General features: G+C 43.2%; 2 protein-coding genes across 2 annotated transcripts; both read right to left on the bottom strand.

The window, feature by feature from the left end:
- Nucleotides 1-3,514: 3,514 nt before the first annotated feature.
- LOC147180358 (uncharacterized) lies at nucleotides 3,515-4,964 on the bottom strand. Its single transcript, XM_086083527.1, has 2 exons — nucleotides 4,942-4,964; nucleotides 3,515-4,832 (listed from the first exon to the last, which is right to left on the bottom strand). Exons 1-2 carry the CDS (start codon nucleotides 4,962-4,964, stop codon nucleotides 3,515-3,517), a joined length of 1,341 nt encoding a protein of 446 aa, XP_085939653.1.
- Nucleotides 4,965-6,471: 1,507 nt separating this feature from the next.
- Nucleotides 6,472-17,520, bottom strand: LOC147180359 (uncharacterized). Its single transcript, XM_086083572.1, has 6 exons — nucleotides 17,500-17,520; nucleotides 16,938-16,943; nucleotides 16,683-16,773; nucleotides 16,362-16,497; nucleotides 11,176-11,944; nucleotides 6,472-6,513 (listed from the first exon to the last, which is right to left on the bottom strand). Exons 1-6 carry the CDS (start codon nucleotides 17,518-17,520, stop codon nucleotides 6,472-6,474), a joined length of 1,065 nt encoding a protein of 354 aa, XP_085939698.1.
- Between the last annotated feature and the right edge of the window lie 9,407 nt (nucleotides 17,521-26,927).

A 26,927-nucleotide genomic window follows, 5' to 3' on the forward strand; every position in this document is an offset into this window, starting at 1 on the left:
TTTGATATGTCCTCATGTAACCTCTTATATAAGGATATGTTGTTGTCCTGAACTGCTGTACGAATCCAGGTGCCCAACAATTTGTGAATAAAGGGCGGAATCAGCCTGGGAGTGAATACCTTGTTTATACTACAGCCTTCCCTGCTTCGCAAACATGTTTTCGAGAGTGTCTGGGAGAGGGCTTGGACAGCCCGGTTTCTCACGCTCACAACTTTTTGCTAACGAATAAAAGACGGAGCGGCACACGGTCCGGACGGAGTCCGCTGTGGAACACGTACGATTGCCCAGCCGTTGTTGCAGCTCGCTTCACCCGGACCGTAGGCTCCCCGGTCTAGTGTCAAGGTAAGCGCTGATGATGATCATATTATGCTGCTTAACGTTCTAGTGTATTGATTGCTGTTTGCGGGGAATAAAAGGTACAATCATTCGAGCAAAGCACAGGCATTGATGACTGTCTGCGGGGAATAAAACTTACAATTATTCTAGCACAGTATAAAAGTGTTTATTGCTGTTTGCGGGTAATAAAAGGCACAGTTATTCTAGCAAAGCATATTGTGATGTCTCCTCTCCTGATCTGAAGCCAGCCATTTATGCATTCATATATTCTATTGTGTGTGTGTGTGTGTGTGTGTGTGTGTGTGTGTGTGTGTGTGTGTGTGTGTGTGTGTGTGTGTGTGTGTGTGTGTGTGTGTGTGTGTGTGTGTGTGTGTTATGAATAAAGTTTTGATTGATTGATTGCTTGAAGGATATATCATATTCTATATATAACAAATGTAACTTTCAGGCACGATATGTGTGGTGCATTAACATGGCTTTGTGGCTACAAGATGCGGCTTCTGCTTTTAAGCTTAGCACATAGAGTCGAGTTAACGTATTCAAATTGTATTTTGTTATTGTTGTAAAACTCACTTCAAAGAGTTATTCACATTTGATCATATGTTATCAATTGAAAACGTATTGATGTGTGAAAACGTAGTATGCACTTAAGTTACAATAACATATTGGCTGGAATTATTTTACTGTGTACAGTAATGAGGACTGCATTTTGATATTTTTAAAGCTATATAGTAGTCCTAGTGCTAAGCAAGGGAGAGTAAGAAGTGTACAAACCTGCTGTGTGTAGCACAAGTCGAGGCTCCTCGCAAACATCGTCCAGCATTTCAAGATGTTGCTCGTTCTCTTCTTCTCCTCCAAAGAATTCCTCCTCGTACTTTGGTGTCGTAATTGCAAACATTTTAGCACAATAATGCCAACAAAGTCACACTTGATCTCTTCTTGACGACGTGTTATGTGCTTCTCTTTGCTAGCAGCTAGCGAGCTAAACTGAGCTAAGCTAAGCTAAGTAGGGCGAGAAGCATCAACGCGCACCGAAACGAGTTCATTCACACGCTGAGATTTGATCAATGGTGTCGTAGACCTTCAAAGTAGTGATTAACGTCCTGTTTGGAGGTTGTAGTCGGTTCAGCACGAAATCGAAAAGAATGATTTAGCGGAGGGCGTCTGGTTACGTGAAGAAACGAAAGTAGATCTGCGTCGGAAGTCAGGCAGGACACGCCCCCGCTGCGATATGATTGGCTGCTGGAGATTGTCGGCTTCAAAGCAAGCACTGTCATCAAGTCATCGACAGATGTCGCCATTTTTGCTGCAGTTAGAAAGACATAAAACTGCGAGGTCTCATTTCTCCCTTTTTCAGTCTGTTGTTCCCGATATGTAAAGTTTAAATTGGATTTATTGTGGTGAATGTGCAGATTAAAAATTTGCCATCAAGATGAACAAGCATTTTGAGGTACCGTAAACTGAACGTTTATTATCAGGGATGCGATTTAACCATCACATGTTATGAGTTTAATTTATTGCTCTAGTACTGGCATTAGCTAGTAGCAAACATTTGATGCAGTATCTGATATATTACTGATATATGCAATATTTGTACTTTTGGCCAGTTTTGTCATCTGTGGCTTTCACAAATTCCTGCTGCAAGGTTTGAATGCAACACTTACCTTCTAATAAAGGTTAGTGATGACACGCCATTGCACTTCGAGTCGAGCACACTTATCATATCTTACGCTCCCCTAATGCTCAGAAGTACAAATGTATTGCATTTGCATTGTACAGTTTGTTTACTTAATGTGATCATTTTTAAACTAATCCAATCCACTTTATGTCAAAAGCACATTTTATAAACAAGTGTTTCCAAAGTGCTGCACATTGAGATCCACATACTATCATACATACACATGAAATCTAGTAAAAACCAACAATAATTTTAAAAAAGTCAATAAGTTACTAAAATACAATAAGTAAAATAAAGGAATAAATACAATAAAAATATATTTAAACCCCCCCAAAAATAATAATAAAAATGAAATAATAATCAAATTAAATAAAAAAAACACGCGGACCACACAATTCATGCTGAACTAAAAGCCAAGGAATAAAAGTGGGTCTTAAGCCGAGACTTAAAACACTCCGAACGTGGCCATACTGCACATCTGGCTTTGTGTGTCCCTGAAGGTATTTTCCACGCTAATTTGGGAAAATGGCAAGGTGGCTTTTTCTTCTATATTTTATTTCTATTTCATACGCAAGGCAACTCAATGTGCTTCACATAAGCAAATACACAACACCTACAAACGTCAACAAACACAACCGTTAACGACATTCGGAAGCAAAGCAGAGAAAACAAAAGTAGCTTACAATATTACTAAAGCATACATTGGCGTTTAAACACATTAAAAGAAAACTTTAAAAACATTTCATATTCATAGTTTATAGTTTGAGTAGCTTTGAAAGCATTACGTTTACACTTTTAAGTAAAGCTGGAGTTGATTCTTCTTAAGTCTTCTGAAACCCTCATATCTATGAACGTAATGAACGTGAATACTTTTGACAGGGCCAGGCAGCTTTGAATAGTGTTTTGTCCTTAAAAAATAAAATCTCCACTTTACAAAAACTGCATTGTATGTTTATTTGGATTATCTTTGATTTTGACATTTGTTTGATGATTTTAATCATTCAAGTGGGCAAACTGTGCAATAAAAGTGAGAATTTGAGAGGAGGGCAAATACTTTTTCACTGCAAAAGATATCCGACATGATTTGAGGTCATTGTCGTAGCCGCTGACACTTGGAACTGGAGCAATGTTCAAGATAAACGCAATATTAACCTGAATGCCGTCTTTAGACTAGTGGAGGCACATACAACATATTGTTATTATTATTTTCAATCAATATGAAAAAGGTCGAGATCAGCGAAGGACTACACAAGAGGAGCTGGTTAATGATCTCCCTCAACAAAATGCTCACCCCCCCCCATGTCATTCTTTCAATTTTTTTCTGATATTCTGTCTATCACTGTTAAAATAAAGTTGCCATAAAAATCAAAGACTTATTAATTTCTAAGTCTGAACATTTTTTAAATAAGCAGGATCACTTATTTCCTCCCTCTCTATTTTATTCAAAATCATTTACACTTTTACAGCACACCAGACTCACTCCCTTCATTTTTTTAAGCTTTAAAGATCGCTGCTTTTCTCACCAGCACACTTGTGTGTCTCAACAAGCTTTTTACTAGAGAATCTTTTAGCACAAACACTGCAACTAAATGGTTTCTTCCCAGCATGTGTTCTTGAGTGGCTTTTTAAATTTCCCTTGTCAGAGAAGCTTTGGCCACAGTCTGGGCAGGAAAAAGGTTTTTCTCCAGTGTGGGTTCTTGTGTGTACTGTTAAAGCGGACTTTCGTGAGAAGTGTTTGCCACAGTCTGGGCAGGAAAAATGTTTTTCTCCAGTGTGGGTTCTTGTGTGTACTGTTAAAGCGGACTTTCGTGAGAAGCTTTTGCCACAGTCTGGGCAGGAAAAAGGTTTTTCTCCAGTGTGGGTTCTTTTGTGTATTTTTAACTGTCCCTTCTGAGAGAAGCTTTTACCACAGTCTGGGCAGGAAAAAGGTTTTTCTCCAGTGTGGGTTATTGTGTGTACTGTTAAAGCGGACTTCTGAGAGAAGCTTTTGCCACAGTCTGGGCAGGAAAAAGCTTTTTCTCCAGTGTGGGTTATTGTGTGTACTGTTAAAGCGGACTTATAAGAGAAGCTTTTGCCACAGTCTGAGCAGGAAAACGGCTTTTCTCCAGTGTGTGTCCTTTTGTGTACTGTTAAAGCGGACTTATGAGAGAAGCTTTTGCCACAGTCTGGGCAGGCAAAAGGTTTCTCTCCAGTGTGTGTTCTTTTGTGTATTGTTAAAGTTATCTTGTCATAGAAGCTTTTGCAACAATCTGAGCAGGAAAAAGATTTCTCTCCAGTGTGTGTACTTGTATGTCTTGTTAAATTTCCCTTGTGAGAGAAGCTTTTGCTACAGTCTGGGCAAGAAAAAGGTTTTTCTCCAGTGTGTGTTCTTTTGTGTATTTTTAAATATCCCTTGTCAGAGAAGCTTTTGCCACAGTCTGGGCAAGAAAAAGGGTTTTCTCCAGTGTGTGTTCTTTTGTGTATTTTTAAATATCCCTTGTCAGAGAAGCTTTTGCCACAGTCTGGGCAAGAAAAAGGGTTTTCTCCAGTGTGTGTTCTTTTGTGTATTTTTAAATGTCCCTTGTCAGAGAAGCTTTTGCCACAGTCTGGGCAGGAAAAAGGTTTCTCTCCAGTGTGTGTTATTTTGTGTATTTTTAAATGTCCCTTCTGAGAGAAGCTTTTGCCACAGTCTGGGCAGGAAAAAGGTTTTTCTCCAGTGTGGGTTCTTGTGTGTTTTGTTAAATTTCCCTTCTGAGAGAAGCTTTTGCCGCAGTCTGAGCAAGAAAAAGGTATTTCTCCAGTGTGTTTTCTCAGGTGAACTTTCAAATTCCATTTTGAACTGAATGTTTTCGCACACTGAGAACATTTGCAGCGGTTGTTGTCAGCATGATCACCTTTCGCGTATTCATCATCGTCAGTGTCAGTAGACTGTGACCTTATGTCATCACTTTGTGCTGGTGATGGCGCCCATTGGTCTGCATCACCTTCTGTCTCCATGTGTTGAGGAGTTGAGCTGCTGCTTGGAGGCTCCGCCCCTCTGTCCTCCTCACTCTCACCCATGACTTCATCTTTACTCTTAAAAGGGGCAAAGGTCAGTGGTGTCTTGGTGACATCATCCTCAAACTCCTCCTCTTTGACGAAAAGGGGCTTTTCTTCCTCTTTGATGTAAGGATGCTCTTCTTCCTCCTGTTTCACATGAGGAGACTTCACCACCTGTTCCTCAGGACGAAGATATTTCTCACCAACGTCTGCGGGACACAAGAAGGCAAACATACATTTGGTCGAGTTAAGTCAAATCTCTAGCGCGCCTTGATGTTGTGTATTATTGTTTCTAACCGGCCGCTACGTGGTCTCGACGAAACGGCCTAAATGTGCACATTTGTTTTATTCATAACCGCTTGTAAATGTCTACAAGCATTCACGGCAAATCTGAGTGAGACATTGCACGCCAAAATAACGTTTGTGGGAGATTTGCCGGTTACGGCAAAAATAACCGTTGCCTAAACAATCACAAACTAACGCTACAACATAGTCTCTGTAGTAACGTTATGCGACTTTTCCTTATGGTAAAACGTTATGCCACTTTTCCACATATTTAAATAGTTCTCAAATGTGTAAGAGACATGTCTGTATATTTCTTTTCTTCTGCTGCCATGGCCAGTCGCTTCCATTCACAACATTAGCACATGGCTACCATGACAGAAACCACTGCCCCTTCGAGAGAGAAGGGTGTGGCTTAGACATAGCCTGGTGCAGCTATTTACGTAAAAGTGACACAACCCTAAAACAGGCTGTTTTGAACAGAGCGTTTTTTTGGCTGATTGAGGGACAGCAAAAATATTAGATCCAAAGTCAATTTTGATGAATGCATGTCACAGACATGTCTTTTACACATTTGAGAAGTATTTTAGAATGTTGAAAGAATAATATGAGACCCTTAAAAGCAACCCTTCCAATCCTGGTTATAAGTCTGCACTTCTTCACGTAATCATGACATGTCGCTAGCAGAGAATGCTAGTAGTAGCACGAAAACAAAACGCCGAAGTTGGAAGCGTTGACGCGCGACGATGGTCACGTCATAAAGCCTCACCGGCTAGCGATGCTAACGCTGGAAAACGCGGAGCACAACCGGACGATGGAGAGTACCCCGAGTCCAATGCATATTCATCGGAGGAGCGGGTGAAAAAAACACATCGGCCTATCTTTAGACCTTATGTCATTACTTTGTGCTTGCGGTGGTCGCCAGTGGTTTGCATCACCTTCTGTCGTCATGTGTTGAGGAGTTGAGTTGCTGCTTGGAAGCTCCGCCCCTCTGTCCTCCTCACACTCACCCTTGACGTCATCTTCACTCTTTAAAGGGGCGAAGATCAGTGGTGACTTGGTGACATCATCCTCAACCTCCTCCTCTTTAACAAAAAGTTTTTTTTTCTCCTCTTTGATGTAAGGATGCTCCTCCTCCTTTTTAACATGAGGAGACTTCACTTCCTGTTCGTCAGGACGAAGATATTCCTCACGGACGTCTGCAAGACACAAGAAGACAAGCGTGAGTTGATGTGTATTATTGTTTCGACAGCAGCACCTTGACTTGGGTCTATCGCACACGGTACGCATCAGAAACCCAAATCGAACCGGACCATTGGGGGGGGGCACCGTCAGAGCTAAATTGACTTTTAAGGCGTGCCAATCTCATCTCTCAAAGCCCAGAGAGTCAATATAATATAATATAATATAATATAATATAATATAATATAATATAATATAATATAATATAATATAATATAATATAATATAATATAATATAATATAATATATCTCCAAATAAATCGAGGTTTTAAACAAATATCCTCCACTTGTCTTACCTGCCCCCCCTGTGATTTTATTGTTGACCATTTAAAAAACTACAACTGGCACTTGATACAGTTGCCCCAGTGACAACAAAAAACATAGACCCAAGGTCCATGGATCCAAGGAGAAATGAGGAAGTAAAGAACCTTAAACGTAGTTGCAGGGCGGCGGAGAGGAGATAGAAAAAAAAAATCAGCAAATATTCATTGAGCAACCAAAAAAATCAACAATTATTCTTAAGATTGTGTTTCACAAACGCTCTCCATCTAACCTAGCTGAGCTGGAGCTGTTTTGCAAGGAGGAATGGGCAAACATTTCAGCCTCCCGACGGGACAAACCCCAAAAGACTTGAAGCTGTAATTGCCCTAATTTTCAGGGAGAGATTGTACAACAAGTTTGTTAATAAAATCTACATTTTGTTCCACTTCATGATTGTGTGCTACTTTGTGTTCATCGTTCAGATACAATTTCAATAAATACATTTGTTTTTGTGGTCGTAACGTGGCAAAATGTTGAAAAACGAGTACACTCACGGCGTCCTTTCAGTGCTACAGCCTTCGCTCGCCTTTGGAACAGTCTGCCGGAGGAACTCAGGGCCCCAAAGAACGTTCAAGATTTTAAGAGCAGGCTCAAGACAAGTTTTTTTAAATGTAGATTTTAGTTCATATTAATGTACCTGTCTTTATATTTTAATGTAGTTACTTTTGCTTCGATCTTATCTAACTATATAATAAACATATATCAATCTGGAACTTCACTCGACAGATCCATCTGGGAAAGGAGTGACTTGCTGTACAATACTTCGAGTCGATTGGACGATGATGCATCTTTGCACGTTTGTTTGAACCAATCAAGGCAACGGATGAAAATGTCTTCTCATCTTAGGGAGGGGGCGGGAGAAGCACAAACATCTTTACCAGATAAAAATGCACGAAGCGTCTCTCGCTGTTCAAATTCAACAAGGAAACGGTGAGTAATTCTGCGAGAACAGAATTAATTGCAGCGTCCATTCATCGGTTAGGTTTGTTCCCCCCGCCATCCGCGCTTATTGGTTTCATCCTGCTCTAAACAACACCTGATTGATCCGACCTAAAAAATGTTGGCTGCAAGCCTGCAAACGTATCAGCGGGCGCAGTACAAGATGCATCCTCCGGAGTTTGTGAACTCACAAATACCGCGAGAATTCAGCTTGCTGGCACGGTTGCTCTGCCCCGGTAGCATTGGTTAGCTGCAGCTGTTTGGGTGCTGTCCCATGTGGCCCGGGGGAGGGTTGGGCATTCCATCCATACCTCCGCCCTAGTGGTTGTGAGTGGTGTGCTGCTCTCGGTGCAGATGGCTCCCCGAGTGATGTCTCCTCTCCTGATTTGAAGCCAGCCGTTTATGCATTCATATATTCTATTGTGTGTGTGTGTTATGAATAAAGTTTTGATTGATTGAAGGACATATCATATTCTATATATAACAAATGTAACTTTCAGGCACGATATGTGTGGTGCATTAACATGGCTTTGGGGCTACAAGATGCGCCTTCTACTTCTAAGCTTAGCACATAGAGTCAAGTTAACGTATTCAAATTGTATTTTGTTGTTGTTGTAAAACTCACTTCAAAGAGTTATTCACCTTTGATCATATGTTAACAATTGAAAACGTATTGATGTGTGAAAACGTAGTATGCACTTAAGTTACAATAACATAATGGCTGGAATTATTTTACTGTGTACAGTAATGAGGACTGCATTTTGATATTTTTAACGCTGTATAGTAGTCCTAGTGCTAAGCAAGGGAGAGTAAGAAGTGTACAAACCTGCTGTGTGTAGCACAACTCGAGGCTCCTCGCAAACATCGTCCAGCATTTCAAGATGTTGCTCGTTCTCTTCTTTTCCTCCAAATAATTCCTCCTCGTACTTTGGTGCCGTTTTTGCAAACATTTTAGCACAATAATGCCAACAAAGTCACACTTGATCTCTTCTTGACCACGTGTTACGTGCTTCTCTTTGCTAGCGGCTAGCGAGCTAAGCTAAGCTAAGCTAAGTAGGGCGAGAAGCATCAACGCGCACCGAAACGAGTTCATTCACACGCTGAGATTTGATCAATGGTGTCGTAGACCTTCAAAGTAGTGATTAACGTCCTGTTTGGAGGTTGTAGTCGGTTCAGCACGAAATCGAAAAGAATGATTTAGCTGGAGGGCGTCTGGTTACGTGAAGAAACGAAAGTAGATGTTCGTCGGAAGTCAGGCAGGACACGCCCCCGCTGCGATTTGATTGGCTGCTGGAGATTGTCGGCTTCAAAGCAAGCACTGTCATCAAGTCATCGACAGATGTCGCCATTTTTGCTGCAGTTAGAAAGACATAAAACTGCGAGGTCTCATTTCTCCCTTTTTCAGTCTGTTGTTCCCGATATGTAAAGTTTAAATTGGATTTATTGTGGTGAATGTGCAGATTAAAAATTTGCCATCAAGATGAACAAGCATTTTGAGGTACCGTAAACTGAACGTTTATTATCAGGGATGCGATTTAACCATCACGTTATGAGTTTAATTTATTGCTCTAGTACTGGCATTAGCTAGTAGCAAACATTTGATGCAGTATCTGATATATTACTGATATATGCAATATTTGTACTTTTGGCCAGTTTTGTCATCTGTGGCTTTCACAAATTCCTGCTGCAAGGTTTGAATGCAACACTTACCTTCTAATAAAGGTTAGTGATGACACGCCATTGCACTTCGAGTCGAGCACACTTATCATATCTTACGCTCCCCTAATGCTCAGAAGTACAAATGTATTGCATTTGCATTGTACTGTTTGTTTACTTAATGTGATCATTTTTAAACTAATCCAATCCACTTTATGTCAAAAGCACATTTTATAAACAAGTGTTTCCAAAGTGCTGCACATTGAGATCCAAATACACATGAAATCTAGTAAAAACCAACAATAATTTAAAAAAAGTCAATAAGTTACTAAAATACAATAAGTAAAATAAAGGAATAAATACAATAAAAATATATTTAAACCCCCCCAAAAATAATAATAAAATTAAATAAAAAACCACGCGGACCACACAATTCATGCTGAACTAAAAGCCAAGGAATAAAAGTGGGTCTTAAGCCGAGACTTAAAACACTCCGAACGTGGCCATACTGCACATCTGGCTTTGTGTGTCCCTGAAGGTATTTTCCACGCTAATTTGGGAAAATGGCAAGGTGGCTTTTTCTTCTATATTTTATTTCTATTTCATACACAAGGCAACTCAATGTGCTTCACATAAGCAAATACACAACACCTACAAACGTCAACAAACACAACCGTTAACGACATTCGGAAGCAAAGCAGAGAAAACAAAAGTAGCTTACAATATTACTAAAGCATACATTGGCGTTTAAACACATTAAAAGAAAACTTTAAAAACATTTCATATTCATAGTTTATAGTTTGAGTAGCTTTGAAAGCATTACGTTTACACTTTTAAGTAAAGCTGGAGTTGATTCTTCTTAAGTCTTCTGAAACCCTCATATCTATGAACGTAATGAACGTGAATACTTTTGACAGGGCCAGGCAGCTTTGAATAGTGTTTTGTCCTTAAAAAATAAAATCTCCACTTTAAAAAAACTGCATTGTATGTTTATTTGGGTTATCTTTGATATTGACATTTGTTTGATGATTTTAATCATTCAAGTGGGCAAACTGTGCAATAAAAGTGAGAATTTGAGAGGAGGGCAAATACTTTTTCACTGCAAAAGATATCCGACATGATTTGAGGTCATTGTCGTAGCCGCTGACACTTGGAACTGGAGCAATGTTCAAGATAAACGCAATATTAACCCGAATGACGTCTTTAGACTAGTGGAGGCACATACAACATATTGTTAAGAACATTTTGGGTTGACTTCCCCTTTAAGTTTTGTTGCTGCAAAATTTTGGGTTCTGGGGGGCTCCATGCAAGATATCAGCTCGTGGGGTCTCAATCAATATGAAAAAGGTCGAGATCAGCGAAGGACGACACGAGAGGAGCTGGTTAATGATCTCCCTCAACAAAATGCAATTTTTTTCCCCCCCATGTCCTTCTTTCAATTTTTTTCTGATATTCTGTCTATCACTGTTAAAATAAAGTTGCCATAAAAATCAAAGACTTATTAATTTCTAAGTCTGAACATTTTTTAAATAAGCAGGATCACTTATTTCCTCCCTCTCTATTTTATTCAAAATCATTTACACTTTTACAGCACACCAGACTCACTCCCTTCATTTTTTTAAGCTTTAAAGATCGCTGCTTTTCTCACCAGCACACTTGTGTGTCTCAACAAGCTTTTTACTAGAGAATCTTTTAGCACAAACACTGCAACTAAATGGTTTCTTCCCAGCATGTGTTCTTGAGTGGCTTTTTAAAGTTCCCTTGTCAGAGAAGCTTTGGCCACAGTCTGGGCAGGAAAAAGCTTTTTCTCCAGTGTGGGTTCTTGTGTGTACTGTTAAAGTGGACTTCTGAGAGAAGCTTTTACCACAGTCTGGGCAGGAAAAAGGTTTTTCTCCAGTGTGGGTTCTTGTGTGTACTGTTAAAGCGGACTTCTGAGAGAAGCTTTTGCTGCAGTCTGGGCAGGAAAAAGGTTTTTCTCCAGTGTGGGTTCTTTTGTGTATTTTTAAATTTCCCTTCAGAGAGAAGCTTTTGCCACATTCTGGGCAGCTAAAAGCTTTTTCTCCAGTGTGGGTTATTTTGTGTACTGTTAAAGCGGACTTCTGAGAGAAGCTTTTGCTGCAGTCTGGGCAGGAAAAAGGGTTTTCTCCAGTGTGGGTGGTTTTGTGATTTCTTAAAGTTCTCTTGTCAGAGAAGCTTTTGCCACAGTCTGGGCAGGAAAAAGGTTTCTCTCCAGTGTGTGTTATTTTGTGTATTGTTAAAGTTCTCTTGTCATAGAAGCTTTTGCCACAGTCTGAGCAGGAAAAAGGTTTCTCTCCAGTGTGTGTTATTTTGTGTATTGTTAAAGTTCTCTTGTCATAGAAGCTTTTGCCACAGTCTGAGCAGGAAAAAGGTTTTTCTCCTGTGTGTTTTCTCAGGTGAACTTTCAAATTTCCTTTTGAACTGAATGTTTTCGCACACTGAGAACATTTGCAGCGGTTGTTGTCAGCATGATCACCTTTAGCGTATTCATCATCGTCAGTGTCAGCAGACTGTGACCTTATGTCATCACTTTGTGCTGGTGATGGCGCCCATTGGTCTGCATCACCTTCTGTCTCCATGTGTTGAGGAGTTGAGCTGCTGCTTGGAGGCTCCGCCCCACTGTCCTCCTCACTCTCACCCATGACTTCATCTTTACTCTTAAAAGGGGCAAAGGTCAGTGGTGTCTTGGTGACATCATCCTCAAACTCCTCCTCTTTGACGAAAAGGAGCTTTTCTTCCTCTTTGATGTAAGGATGCTCTTCTTCCTCCTGTTTCACATGAGGAGACTTCACCACCTGTTCCTCAGGACGAAGACATTTCTCACCAACGTCTGCGGGACACAAGAAGGCAAACATACATTTGGTCTAGTTAAGTCAAATCTCAAGCGCGCCTTGATGTTGTGTATTATTGTTTCTAACCGGCCGCTAAGTGGTCTCGACGAAACGGCCTAAATGTGCACATTTGTTTTATTCATAACCGCTTGTAAATGTCGCCAAACATTCACGGCAAATCTGAGACATTGCACGCCAAAATAACGTTTGTGGGATATTTGCCGGTTACGGCAAAAATAACTGTTGCCTAAACAATCACAAACTAACGCTACAGCATAGTCTCTGTAGTAACGTTATGCGACTTTTCCTTATGGTAAAATGTTATGCCACTTTTCCACATATTTAAATAGTTCTCAAATGTGTAAGAGACATGTCTGTATTTTTCTTTTCTTCTGCTGCCATGGCCAGTCGCTGCCATTCACAACATTAGCACATGGCTACTGTTAACATTGTTAACATTTTTTACTGTTTCAATTGATATTTTAACCGTTTTGAATTTAGTTATAGCTGTGTAGTAATAAGAAAACAGTTAATTCAAATGTTATTCGATGTATAGTGTCTTTGTTCCATTCCCTGGGAAAGGAATGTCTAATAAGGTAAGGCTGGAGTGGACTAAGATACGAGCTGAAGATTTATTATCTGTTTTTGTATTTCACTCTTCCCACAAGGACAGGAGACAGGAGGGGGAGACTATTTTCTGTAAACACTCATTTTTGTATAAGTTGGGATGAGCCCAGAAGGGGGGCCCATTTAGGAACCGATGCTGATTCAGTAAGGATCCTTCATGGCATCAGAAATTTCTGAATAAAAATCTCTTGCAAGAAAACCTCTTCACCGATCTCAACTTTGAGTTTTATTTTAACACGCAAGAAAACAAAGAACATTTTCTATCACTACCATGACAGAAACCACTGCCCCTTCGAGAGAGAAGGGTGTGGCTTAGACATGGCCTGGTGCAGCTATTTACATAAAAGTGACACAACCCTAAAACAGGCTGTTTTGAACAGAGTGTTTTTCTTGGCTGATTGAGGGACAGCAAAAATATGAGTGAGGAGCACTCTCACCCATGACTTCATCTTTACTCTTAAAAGGGGCAAAGGTCAGTGGTGTCTTGGTGACATCATCCTCAAACTGCTCCTCTTTGACGAAAAGGGGCTTTTCTTCCTCTTTGATGTAAGGATGCTCTTCTTCCTCCTGTTTCACATGAGGAGACTTCACCACCTGTTCCTCAGGACGAAGACATTTCTCACCAACGTCTGCGGGACACAAGAAGGCAAACATACATTTGGTCTCGTTAAGTCAAATCTCAAGCGCGACTTGATGTTGTGTATTATTGTTTCTACAGTGGCACCTTGACTTGGGCTCACCACACAGGGTACGATACGTCAGAACCCGACTTGAACCGAACCATCGGTGATTTTTTTTTTTAAAGACGGTTGGCGACACAATCCCGCACATGATCAGATCTAAAATGGACACCCTCCGACGGGAACCGCACGAGCCTGTACCGGCTGTTAAGATGCACCAATCTCATCTCTCCGAGCCCAGTGAGTCGATTTGATTCCACAATGTCAAGCCTGCGCTCCGGGCCGTCTTGATTTTCATGCAAATGAGGATGCCACAGCGATTGGCTGACAGTCGGCTACATCGCATCTCTTAACGGCGCACAATGGCACTAATGCCCCTTTCTAGCTACGCCCATCTGTGAAAACACCAAAAGAAAGGCCACCCATTCACACTTAGTACGTGCTTAGTGCTGTCACTATTGAATATTTTTAAAATCGATTAATTTATCGATTATCCAATCAATTAATCAACTAATCAGATTAATTTAAATGTTGCATTTAAGTGAATTAATGTACCTGCAAGGGGGCACAAGCCAATGTCTTCTTGTGCCGATCCCAATTCCGGATAAATACAGAGGGTTGTGTCAGGAAGGGCATCCGACGTAAAAACGTTGGCCAAATCAAACATGTGAATCAAATATATGACTTCTATACCAGATCGGTCGAGGCCCGGGTTAACAACGACCGCCATGGGTGCTGTTGACCTACAGGGTGCCGGTGGAAACTGGACTACTGTTGGTCAAAGCAGGAGAGGAGGAATGTGTGTTTGTAGGAAGAAAGAGAAGAGGAACACCAAGAGTCTGGGACCGAGAGTAGGCACTTTGAATGTTGGAACATGACAGGAAAATGTAGAGAGCTGGTTGACATGATGCGGAGGAGGAAGGTGGACATATTATGTGTTCAGGAGACCAGGTGGAAAGGGAGCAAAGCTAGAAGTTTAGGACCAGGGTTCAAGTTATTCTATCATGGTGTAGATAGGAAGAGCAATGGAATAGGAGGAGTTTGTTAGGAACGTCCTGGAGGTAAAAAAAACGGTAGGACAGTCCTTGGTATGTCATCTGGAAGGAAAGGGGATAAAGAGACTTGGTGGTGGAATGAGGAGGTGCAGAAGTGGATCCAGAGTAAGAGTTTAGCTAAGAAGTGGGACACAGACGATTGAAGAAAGTAAAAAGGAGTACAGGGAATTGCAGCGTAAGGTGAAAGTAGAAGTGGCAAAGGCCGAACAAGGGGTTTACGATGACTTGTATGCTAGGTTGGACAGGGAAGGACATGCTGCAGGTTAGGGTAATAAAGGATAGGCATGGAAGTGTGTTGACAGATGCCAGTAGTGTGATGGGAAGATGGGAAAAGTACTTTGAAGAGTTGATGAATGAAGAAAACGAGAGACAACAAAGAGTACAAGAGGTGACTGTTGTGGACCAGGATGTAGCAAAGATTAGTAAGGACGAAGTGAGAAGGGCATTGAAGAGGATGAAGAGTGGAAAGGCACTCAGTCCTGATGATATACCTGTGGATGTATGGAAGTGTCTAGGAGAGGTAGCAGTAGAATTTCTGACTGGGTTGTTCAACAGGATCTTAGATAGTGAGAAGATGCCTGAGGAATAGAGGAGAAGTGTGCTGGTGCCCATTCTTAAGAACAAGGGAGACGTGCAGAGTTGTGGCAACTACAGCTGATGAACCACACAATGAAGCTATGGGAAAGAGTAGTTGAAGCTAGATTGAGGGCAGAGGTGAACATTTGGATTACGTTACTAACTACATTTTTAGTAGGTAACTTGTAACTGTAATGGAATACACAGTATGTATTGTAAGGTCCTATCGTATGAAAATGCACTTGATTGGGGTTTCTATCAATAATATGCATCCCTGGCCTGTCTACAATCCAACCAGGTATGAAAAAAGTCAGTCCACGACTTATTTAGCTTTCTCCCCCTTTCTAAAATGTGTGCTTCAAACGGGCAGATTCAACTTCCGTGATATAGTGACGTCAAAAAGACACGGAAGTGCACTCGATCCCGCCCCCTCGGGTTAGTGGCACCACCTCTGGTAAAGGTTCGTCACGCCCACTGAAATTTGAGAAGCTGGCTGCGCCTTTCTTTTTCTCTCCGTGCTTGCAAATGCTCAGTGGAGCATTTCACTGATCAGGAAAAATTGGTTGCTTTCTTTGTCTCAAGTCTTTTATTTTTGAAGGACGTGTACCGACATCATTACTCAAAGGACTGTTTTGTTAGTGAAAGCCTGTTCAATGCTGGATTTGCAACATGTTTAAACATAATGGATCGGTCCCAACAGTGTGACACGACTGAAAACAAGAAAGACGCAAGTTTAACATTTTTGATTTAGCCTTCCTTCCTATCTTTTCTAATAAGAGATGTGCACTTTCTACCATATTACTAGTGTATTTTTAGTGCCTAAAGTGGGAGCTACATCTGTCGTGTGGAGGTTGTTTGGTTACAAGAGGTCAGATATGATAAAGCAGACGGTGGTTGGATAATATGAAGCGGTTGCGTATTTTGTCAAGATACAATCCGCTGTGGTTCATTTGCCGTGACTGGCAACTCGCCACCTAGTTGACATGACTTTGTAATGCTAACCGGCCGCTAAGTGGGCTCACCGCACACTCGGACTGGCCCGTTCAAAAATAATAACAATTTTCCCGACTCAACCCCACACATGTATCACTTTGATCTATGGAAAGGTTTTTCACCAGTGTGTGTTCTTTTGTTCATTGCTAAAGTTGACTTTTGAGAGAAACTTTTGCCCCAATCTGAGCAGGAAAAAGGTTTTGCCCCAGTGTGTGTTGTGTGCGCTTTCAAACTCCATTTTGAGCCTAATCCCCCCCCCCCCCTTTTCTTTTTTTATTACTGAAAATGAATATCAGCTTCAAATATCGGTTATCACCCAACTAATAATCGGTATCGAGGCTGTACTCATACTGAAAAAAACATATCGGCCTATCTTTAGACCTTATGTCATTACTTTGTGCTTGCGGTGGTCGCCAGTGGTTTGCATCACCTTCTGTCGTCATGTGTTGAGGAGTTGAGTTGCTGCTTGGAAGCTCCGCCTCTCTGTCCTCCTCACACTCGCCCTTGACTTCATCTTCACTCTTTAAAGGGGCGAAGACCAGTGGTGACTTGGTGACATCATCCTCAACCTCCTCCTCTTTGACAAAAAGGGGCTTTTCTTCCTCTTTGATGTAAGGATGCTCCTCCTCCTTTTTAACATGAGGAGACTTCACCTCCTGTTCGTCCGGACGAAGATATTCCTCACCGACGTCTGCAAGACACAAGAAGACAAGCGTGAGTTGATGTGTATTATTGTTTCGACAGCAGCACCTTGACTTGGGCCTATCGCACACGGTACGATGCATCAATGTTTTGTGAAAAACACAACTTCACCTTTATATTTTTATGCAGGATCGTGAGTGGTCGGCGGCAACAATGAATACACAGAGACTTGATATGCTTTTGCTAGAATAATTGTGTCTTTTATTCCCCGCATACAGCAATCAACATTTATACTGTGCTAGGATAATCGTACGTTTTATCCCCCGCAAACAGTAATCAACACCTGCGCTGTGCTAGAATGATTATACCTTTCATTCCCCGCAAACAGTAGATTTGCTAGAATGATTATATCTTTCATTCCCCGCAAACAGCAACAATCACGACTCGATTTGCTAGAATAATTATACATTTTATTCCCCGCAAACAGCAATCAATACACTACGTTAAGCAGCATAATATGATCATCATCAGCGCTTACCTTGACACTAGACCGGGGAGCCACGGTCCGGGTGAAGCGAGCTGCAACAACGGCTGGGCAATCGTACGTGTTCCACAGCTGACTCCATCCGGACCGCGTGCCGCTCCGTTTTTTTATTCATTAGCAAAAAGCTGTGAGTGTGAGAAACTGGGCTGTCTAAGCCCTCTCCCAGGCACTCTCATAAACATGTTTGCGAAGCAGGGAAGGCTGTAGTATAAACAAGGAAGACTTCCCAGGCTGATCCCGCCCTTTATTTACAAATTGTTGGGCACCTGGATTCGTACAACAGTTCAGGACAACAACATATCCTTATATAAGAGGTTTCATGAGGACATATCAAACCATGGTTATTTTTCCCTTCAATCAGAAACCCAAATCGAACCGGACCATTGGGGGGGGGGGGTCAAATCAACCCCGCACATGGAGTGATTAGATCTATGGACACCGTCCGAGCTGAATTGACTTTTAAGGCGTGCCAATCTCATCTCTCAAAGCCCAGAGAGTCAATTTGCTTCTGCTATGTTAAGCCCTTGGGTCCAATGTTGTTTGTTCCGTTCCGTTCCGTTCCGTTCCATCTTCAATTCTGCTTATCCGGGGTCGGGTCGCGGGGGCAGCAGCTTTAGCGGGGAAACCCAGACTTCCCTCTCCCCAGCCACTTCAGCCAGCATCCGAACCAGATGCCCGAGCCACCTCAACTGGTTCATCTCAACGTGGAGGAGTAGCGGCTCGACGCTGAGTCCCTCCCGAATGACCGAGCTTCTCACCCTATCTCTAAGGGAGAGCCCGGCTACCCTGCGGAGGAAACTCATTTCGGCCGCTTGTATCCGGGATCTTGTTCTTTCGGTCACGACACACAGCTCGTGACCATAAGTGAGGGCAGGAACGTAGATCGACCGGTAAATCGAGAGCTTTGCCTTTCGGCTCAGCTCCTTCTTCACCACAACGGACCGATACAGCGTCCGCATCACTGCAGACGCTGCACCGATCCGTCTGTCGATCTCCCGCTCTAACCTACCCTCACTCGTGAACAAGACCCCAAGATACTTGAACTCCTCCACTTGGGGCAGGACCTCATCCCCGAAACGCAGTTGGCACTCCACCCTTTTCCGACTGAGGACTATGGTCTCGGATTTGGAGGTGCTGATCCTCATCCCAACCGCTTCACACTCGGCTGCGAACCGCTCTCTCGCTGGAGATCACGACTTGAAGAAGCCAACAGCACCACATCATCTGCAAAAAGCAGAGATGCAATGTTGAGGCCACCAAACCGGACCCCCTCAACACTCCGGCTGCGCCTAGAAATTCTGTCCATAAAAGTTATGAACAGAATCTGTGATAAAGGGCAACCTTGGCGGATTCCAACCCTCACAGGAAACAAATTCGACTTACTGCCGGCAATGCGGACCAAACTCTGACATCGGTCGTACAGGGACCGAATAGCCCGTATCAGGGGGCCCGGTACCCCATACTCCCGAAGCACCCTTCACAGGACTCCCCGAGGGACACGGTCAAACGCCTTCTCCAAATTCACAAAACACATGTAGACTGGTTGGGCGAACTCCCACGCACCCCCAAGGATCCTGCCGAGGGTGTAGAGCTGGTCCACTGTTCCACGGCCGGGACGAAAACCACACTGCTCCTCCTGAATCCGAGATTCAACTTCCCGACGGACCCTCCTCTCCAGCATCCCCGAATAGACTTTACCTGGGAGGCTGAGGAGTGTGATCCCTCTAAAGTTGGAACACACCCTCCGGTCCCCCTTCTTAAAAAGAGGAACCACCATCCCGGTCTGCCAATCCAGAGGCACTGTCCCTGATGTCCACGCGATTTTGTAGAGACGTGTCAACCACGACAGCCCCACAACATCCAGAGCCTTTAGGAACTCCGGGCGAACCTCATCCACCCCCCGAGGCCCTGCCACCGAGAAGCTTTCCAACCACTTCAGTGACTTCGACCCCAGAGATAGGGGGGCCCACCTCAAAGTCCTCAGACCCTGCTTTCTCAAAGGAAGGCGTATCGGCGGAATTGAGGAGGTCTTCGAAGTATTCTCCCCACCGATTCACGACGTCCTGAGTCGAGGTTAACAGCACCCCATCTCCACTATACACAGTGTTAATGGCGCACTGCTTTCCTCTCCTGAGACGCCGGATGGTGGACCAGAAATTCCTTGAAGCCGTCCGGAAGTCGTTCTCCATGGCCTCACCGAACTCCTCCCATGTCCGAGTTTTTGCCTCAGTGACCACCGGAGCCGCATTCCGCTTGGCCAGCCGGAACCTGTCAGCAGCCTCCGGAGTCCCACAGGCCAAAAAGGCCCAATAGGACTTCAGCTTGACGGCATCCCTTACCGCTGGTGTCCACCAGCGGGTTCGAGGATTGCCGCCCCGACAGGCACCAACCACCTTACGGCCACAGCTCCGATCGGCCGCTTCAACAATGGAAGCACGGAACATGGTCCACTCGGATTCAACGTCCCCCGCCTCTCCCGGGACAATGGAGAAACTCTGCCGGAGGTGGGCGTTGAAACTCTTTCTGACAGGAGATTCTGCCAGACGTTCCCAGCAGACCCTCACAATACGTTTGGGCCTGCCTGGTCGGACCAGCATCTTACCCCGCCATCAGAGCCAACACACCACCAGGTCGTGATCAGTTGACAGCTCCGCCCCTCTCTTAACCCGAGTGTCCAACACATACGGCCGCAAATCCGATGAGACGACTACAAAGTCGATCATCGAACTGCGGCCTAGGGTGTCATATGGAAAACCTTGTGCTTGAACATGGTGTTCGTTTTGGTCAGTCCGTGACGAGCACAGAAGTCCAACAACAAAACACCGCTCAGGTTTTGATCGGGGGGGGGGCCGTTCCTCCCAATCACGCCCCTCCAGGTCTCACTGTCATTACCCACGTGAGCGTTGAAGTCCCCCAGCAGAACGAGGGAGTCCCCAGGGGGAGCGCTCTCCAGCACACCCTCCAAGGACTCCAGAAAGGGTGGGTACTCTGAGCTGCTGTTCGGTGCATAAGCACAAACAACAGTCAGGACCCGTCCCCCCACCCGTAGGCGGAGGGAGGCTACCCTCTCGTTCACCGGGGTAAACCCCAACACACAGGCGCCGAGCCGGGAGGCAATGAGTATGCCCACACCTGCTCTGCGCCTCTCACCGTGGGCAACTCCAGAGTGGAAGAGGGTCCAGCCCCTCTCGAGAGGATTGGTACCAGAACCCAAACCGTGTGTGGAGGTGAGTCCGACTATATCTAGTCGGAACTTCTCATCCTCGCACATCAGCTCGGGCTCCTTCCCTATCAGAGAGGTGACATTCCATGTCTCCAGAACTAACCTCAGTAGCCGAGGGTCGGACCGCCTAGGCCCCCGCCTTTGGCTGGCACCCAACTCACTGCGCACCTGACCCCTTTGGCCCCTTCCACCGGTGGTGAGCCCATGGGAAGGGGGACCCACGTTGCCTTTTCGGGCTGTGCCCGGCCGGGCCCAATGGAAGTAGGCCCGGACACCAGACGCTTGCCTTCGAGCCCCACCTCCAGGCCTAGCTCCAGAGGCGGGCCCCGGTGACCCGCGTCCGGGCAAGGGAAACGAAAATCCAAAGTTCGTGTTCATCATTGGGGTCATTTTAGCCATGATTTGTCTGGTCCCTCACCTAGGACCTGTTTGCCATGGGTGGCCATACCAGGGGCATGAAGCCCCGGACAACAAAGCTCCCAGGCTCATTGGGACACGCAAACCCCTCCACCACGATAAGGTGATGACTCACGGAGGGGACATTTGTTTTTGTGGTCGTAAAGTGGCAAAATGTTGAAAAACGAGTACACTTACGGCTTCCTTTCAGTGCTATAGCCTTCGCTCGCCTTTGGAACAGTCTGCCGGAGGAACTCAGGGCCCCAAAGAACGTTCAAGATTTTAAGAGCAGGCTCAAGACAAGTTTTTTTAAATGTAGATTTTAGTTAATATTAATGTACCTTTCTTTATATTTTAATGTAGTTACTTTTGCTTCGATCTTATCTAACTATATATATATATATATATATTATTGATCTATTTGATATTTTCACTGGGGTTTTTTTTTTTTTTTTAGTCTTTGAGCCCTCTAACTTTAACCTCACAAGCCAGATTGATTGTGATTCACTCAAGGGAGTTTGAAGGGAAAATAACCATGGTTTGATATGTCCTCATGTAACCTCTTATATAAGGATATGTTGTTGTCCTGAACTGTTGTACGAATCCAGGTGCCCAACAATTTGTAAATAAAGGGCGGAATCAGCCTGGGAGTGAATACCTTGTTTATACTACAGCCTTCCCTGCTTCGCAAACATGTTTTCGAGAGTGCCTGGGAGAGGGCTTGGACAGCCCGGTTTCTCACGCTCACAACTTTTTGCTAACGAATAAAAGACGGAGCGGCACACGGTCCGGACGGAGTCCGCTGTGGAACACGTACGATTGCCCAGCCGTTGTTGCAGCTCGCTTCACCCGGACCGTAGGCTCCCCGGTCTAGTGTCAAGGTAAGCGCTGATGATGATCATATTATGCTGCTTAACTCTTTGACTGCCATAAACGTTATATAACGTTTAGTAAAAACCTACGGAGGGGCGCAGAGGACGTTAAAAGACATTCACTAGGTTTTTTGGGGTTTTTTTGGAAACGGGTGGAGGAAAGTCTTGGGCAGCTGTGCTGAAAGTATCAATTAGATCTAGTTAGTATAATGACTCGTTTTGGCCCCTAGATGGCAGCGATGACTCTCTTTGGACAAGATTGGGTGGGCCGCCCACCGTGGGCGTCAGTAGAAGACGTGAGGCGGAGCTAGAGTGTTGAGGGGACAATGGCTGATGAAGCAACAATGGCTGACGAAGCAACAATGGCGACCGGTTGCAAGCAGCTCATGCTTGAGCATTTTTTTCAAAGACGGAAAGCATCGATCAATACTAAAAAGCGCATTGATGTCAACGATGATGATGATGGTGACACCGAGCTTGACGCCACAGTTGGAAGCATTGACGCGGCCGTTATTCTCACGTCATAAAGCCTCACCAGCTAGCGCTGCTAACGCCGGAAAACGCGGAGCAAAGCCGACCGGGCACTTCTGCACAAGCGGACATTCGATCGGGCGATGGAGAGTAGTCGAAAAGCATCGACCAATGCACATTGATGATGATGATGATGATGGTGAATCCCAAGGTTGACGCCACAGTTGGAAGCATTGACGCGGCCGTTATTCTCACGTCATAAAGCCTCACCGGCTAGCGCTGCTAACGCCGGAAAACACGGGGCTGCACAAGCGGACATTCGATCGGGCGATAGAAAGTACCCCGAGTCCAATGCATATTCATCGGAGGAGCGGGTACAGTCTGATCACGGAGAAGACACTGGTTCTGGACTACGATGCCACCATGAATGGAGTGGATAAGATGGATCAGAACATCTACCACCCGGTATAGGAACTGAAGGACATGAGGAAGCCAGACGTAACACCACCGTAACATAACCGTAGCATGATCCTGATAGTAGACTTGATGGCAACACACACTGCAGTATATACTTGCTATTCCCCGGAAAAAACGGCCGGCAAGAAAGTGCACGCGAAGGGGCAATCGCAGTGAAACTAATCTGTTGTGCAAATCCTGTTGCGTCTCCTTGCACGCAGGGGAGTGTTACACAAAAAGAAAAACTGTCGTTGAAACATCCACATAATTGTAAATAGTACCACAGTTGCACACATTTGTAAATAGTTTGCCAAATTGTTGTCAAATTGTTACACTGTTGAATGTAAATAAACATATTTTGCTATCAAAAAACACTTTTTCATTCTTGGCGGTAGTGTTTTATAGAAGTAAAGCACTATTTAGGTGTTTGTGGCATCATTCATGGACAAAAAGAAGTGTAAAATTCACTAGAGTGCATGAAATAATATCGTTTCACTAAAAGCTTGATATCTCCGTATTTTGGTCCAAAACAAGCGCATTTGGGTGAAACTAACCATTTTCTATTGTTGATTCCTAAAGAACGGAATAAGGTAGAAACAAACTTTTTTTTCTGATAAAAGACGAAAGTTCAATCTTTCATTTGGTAGTATGTGTGTTTCCATAGTCCAAACAGCAAATTTTCTGTGGACCTTGAAAGATCAGTCAAAATGCTTAAATCGGCTGGCACTCACAGCATCCCTTTTCTGAAAACGTCTGGCAGTCAAAGAGTTAACGTTGTAGTGTATTGATTGCTGTTTGCGGGGAATAAAAGGTACGATTATTCTAGCACAGTATAAAAGTGTTTATTGCTGTTTGCGGGGAATAAAAGGCAGTTATTCTAGCAAAGCATATCAGTCTCTGTGTATTAATTGTTGCGGCCGACCATTCACGATCCTGCATAAAAATATAAAGGTCAAGTAGTGTTTTCCACAAAACACTATGTCATATGAAATATTCAAATTAGTATTTTATTTTACATATATATACACAGCATAGTTAGTCTTGCTATTAGTATAATGATGCTATCATCGTCAATAGGGGGCATAAAAAAAACTATATATGTATAGATACGTCTGATAATACTGAACATTTTGAGCGGTTAAAGTGAAAAAAAATATATTGATAAATGACTAAATTATCACACTTCAAAGGAAAAGCCAGATTTGGGCAAAATTACAAGAATTTTGTGTTATTCAGAAAACTGCCATTGTGTCAAAACTGGGCATGCATAAAAAAATCTATTGTTATAACTTATGGACTTATTCAAGCCTCTAAATATACGTCATATGAAATATTCAAATTAGACCTTTATTTTACATATATATATATACAGCATAGTTAATTTTGCTGTTAGCATAATGTTGCTATTATTGTCCATAGAGGGCATTAAAAAAAATGTTCAACTATATGTTAAACTATATATGTATAGATAGGTCTGATGCCTGTGAACATTCTGAGCAGTTGAAAGGGAAACAAATATTCATAAATCACTTATCACTTCAAAGGAAATGCCTGATTTTGGCAAAAACTACAAGAATTTAATCAAAACAAAATAACGCCCAAGTGTTAAACGTAGTTGCAGGGCGGCGGAGAGATACAACAAGTTAGTTAATGAAATATACATTTTGTTCCACTTCATGATTGTGTGCTACTTTGTGTTCATCGTTCAGATAAAATTTCAATAAATAGATTTGTTTTTGTGGTCGTAACGTGGAAAATTGTTGAAAAACGAGTACACTCACGGCGTCCTTTCAGTGCTACAGCCTTCGCTCGCCTTTGGAACAGTCTGCCGGAGGAACTCAGGGCCCCAAAGAACGTTCAAGATTTTAAGAGCAGGCTCAAGAAGAGTTTTTTTTAATGTAGATTTTAGTTCATATTAATGTACCTTTCTTTATATTTTAATATAGTTACTATCGCTTTGATCTTGTCTAACTATATATATATATATATATATATATATGTATATATATATACATCAATCTGGAACTTCACTCGGCAGATCCATCTGGGAAAGGAGTGACTTGCTGTACAATACTTCGAGTCGATTGGACGATGATGCATCTTTGCACGTTTGTTTGAACCAATCAAGGCAACGGATGAAAATGTCTTCTCATCTTAGGGAGGGGGCGGGAGAAGCACAAACATCTTTACCAGATAAAAATGCACGAAGCGTGAGTAATTCTGCGAGAACAGAATTAATTGCAGCGTCCATTCATCGGTTAGGTTTGTTCCCCCCGCCATCCGCACTTATTGGTTTCATCCTGCTCTAAACAACACCTGATTGATCCGACCTAAAAAATGTTGGCTGCAAGCCTGCAAACGTATCAGCGGGCGCAGTACAAGATGCATCCTCCGGAGTTTGTGAACTCACAAATACCGCGAGAATTCAGCTTGCTGGCACGGTTGCTCTGCCCCGGTAGCATTGGTTAGCTGCAGCTGTTTGGGTGCTGTCCCATGTGGCCCGGGGGAGGGTTGGGCATTCCATCCATACCTCCGCCCTAGTGGTTGTGAGTGGTGTGCTGCTCTCGGTGCAGATGGCTCCCCGAGTGATGTCTCCTCTCCTGATTTGAAGCCAGCCGTTTATGCATTCATATATTCTATTGTGTGTGTGTGTTATGAATAAAGTTTTGATTGATTGAAGGACATATCATATTCTATATATAACAAATGTAACTTTCAGGCACGATATGTGTGGTGCATTAACATGGCTTTGGGGCTACAAGATGCGGCTTCTACTTTTAAACTTAGCACATAGAGTCAAGTTAACGTATTCAAATTGTATTTTGTTGTTGTTGTAAAACTCTCTTCAAAGAGTTATTCACATTTGATCATATGTTATCAATTGAAAACGTATTGATGTGTGAAAACGTAGTATGCACTTAAGTTACAATAACATAATGGCTGGAATTATTTTACTGTGTACAGTAATGAGGACTGCATTTTGATATTTTTAACGCTGTATAGTAGTCCTAGTGCTAAGCAAGGGAGAGTAAGAAGTGTACAAACCTGCTGTGTGTAGCACAAGTCGAGGCTCCTCGTAAACATCGTCCAGCTGTTGAAGATATTGCTCGTTCTCTTCTTCTCCTCCAAAGAATTCCTCCTCTACTTTGGTGCCGTTTTTGCAAACATTTTAGCACAATAATGCCAACAAAGTCACACTTGATCTCTTCTTGACCACGTGTTACGTGCTTCTCTTTGCTAGCGGCTAGCGAGCTAAGATGAGCTAAGCTAAGCTAAGTAGGGCGAGAAGCATCAACGCGCACCGAAACGAGTTCATTCACACGCTGAGATTTGATCAATGGTGTCGTAGTCCATCAAAGTAGTGATTAACGTCCTGTTTGGAGGTTGCAGTCGGTTCAGCACGGAATAAAAAATAATGATTTAGCGGAGGGCGTCTGGTTACGTGAAGAAACAAAAGTAGATGTGCGTCGGAAGTCAGGCAGGACACGCCCCCGCTGCGATATGATTGGCTGCTGGAGATTGTCGGCTTCAGAGCAAGCACTGTCATCAAGTCATCGACAGATGTCGCCATTTTTGCTGCAGTTAGAAAGACATAAAACTGCGAGGTCTCATTTCTCCCTTTTTCAGTCTGTTGTTCCCGATATGTAAAGTTTAAATTGGATTTATTGTGGTGAATGTGCAGATTAAAAATTTGCCATCAAGATGAACAAGCATTTTGAGGTACCGTAAACTGAACGTTTATTATCAGGGATGCGATTTAACCATCACATGTTATGAGTTTAATTTATTGCTCTAGTACTGGCATTAGCTAGTAGCAAACATTTGATGCAGTATCTGATATATTACTGATATATGCAATATTTGTACTTTTGGCCAGTTTTGTCATCTGTGGCTTTCACAAATTCCTGCTGCAAGGTTTGAATGCAACACTTACCTTCTAATAAAGGTTAGTGATGACACGCCATTGCACTTCGAGTCGAGCACACTTATCATATCTTACGCTCCCCTAATGCTCAGAAGTACAAATGTATTGCATTTGCATTGTACTGCCGGTTTACGTAACGTGATCAC

The sequence above is a fragment of the Leptonotus elevatus genome, chromosome 1, assembly GCF_054856555.1.
Source record: "Leptonotus elevatus isolate MCC_2025b chromosome 1, RoL_Lele_1.0, whole genome shotgun sequence".
In the NCBI taxonomy this organism is placed as follows: domain Eukaryota; kingdom Metazoa; phylum Chordata; class Actinopteri; order Syngnathiformes; family Syngnathidae; genus Leptonotus; species Leptonotus elevatus.

Bases quoted from the DNA above. Each gene is read 5' to 3' on its own strand.
- LOC147180358 (XM_086083527.1), bottom strand. From the start codon at position 4,964: ATGGGCGCCATCACCAGCACAAA. The intron at 4,833-4,941 runs GTGATGACATAA...GAAAACATTCAG, and splicing joins GGCGCCATCACCAGCACAAA to TTCAAAATGGAATTTGAAAG.
- LOC147180359 (XM_086083572.1), bottom strand. From the start codon at position 17,520: ATGGAGTCAGCTGTGGAACAC. The intron at 11,945-16,361 runs CCATAGATCAAA...TGACAACAACCG, and splicing joins CACACTGGTGAAAAACCTTT to CTGCAAATGTTCTCAGTGTG. The intron at 6,514-11,175 runs GTTTGTGCTAAA...TGTGTCTTGCAG, and splicing joins AGAAACCATTTAGTTGCAGT to ACGTCCGTGAGGAATATCTT.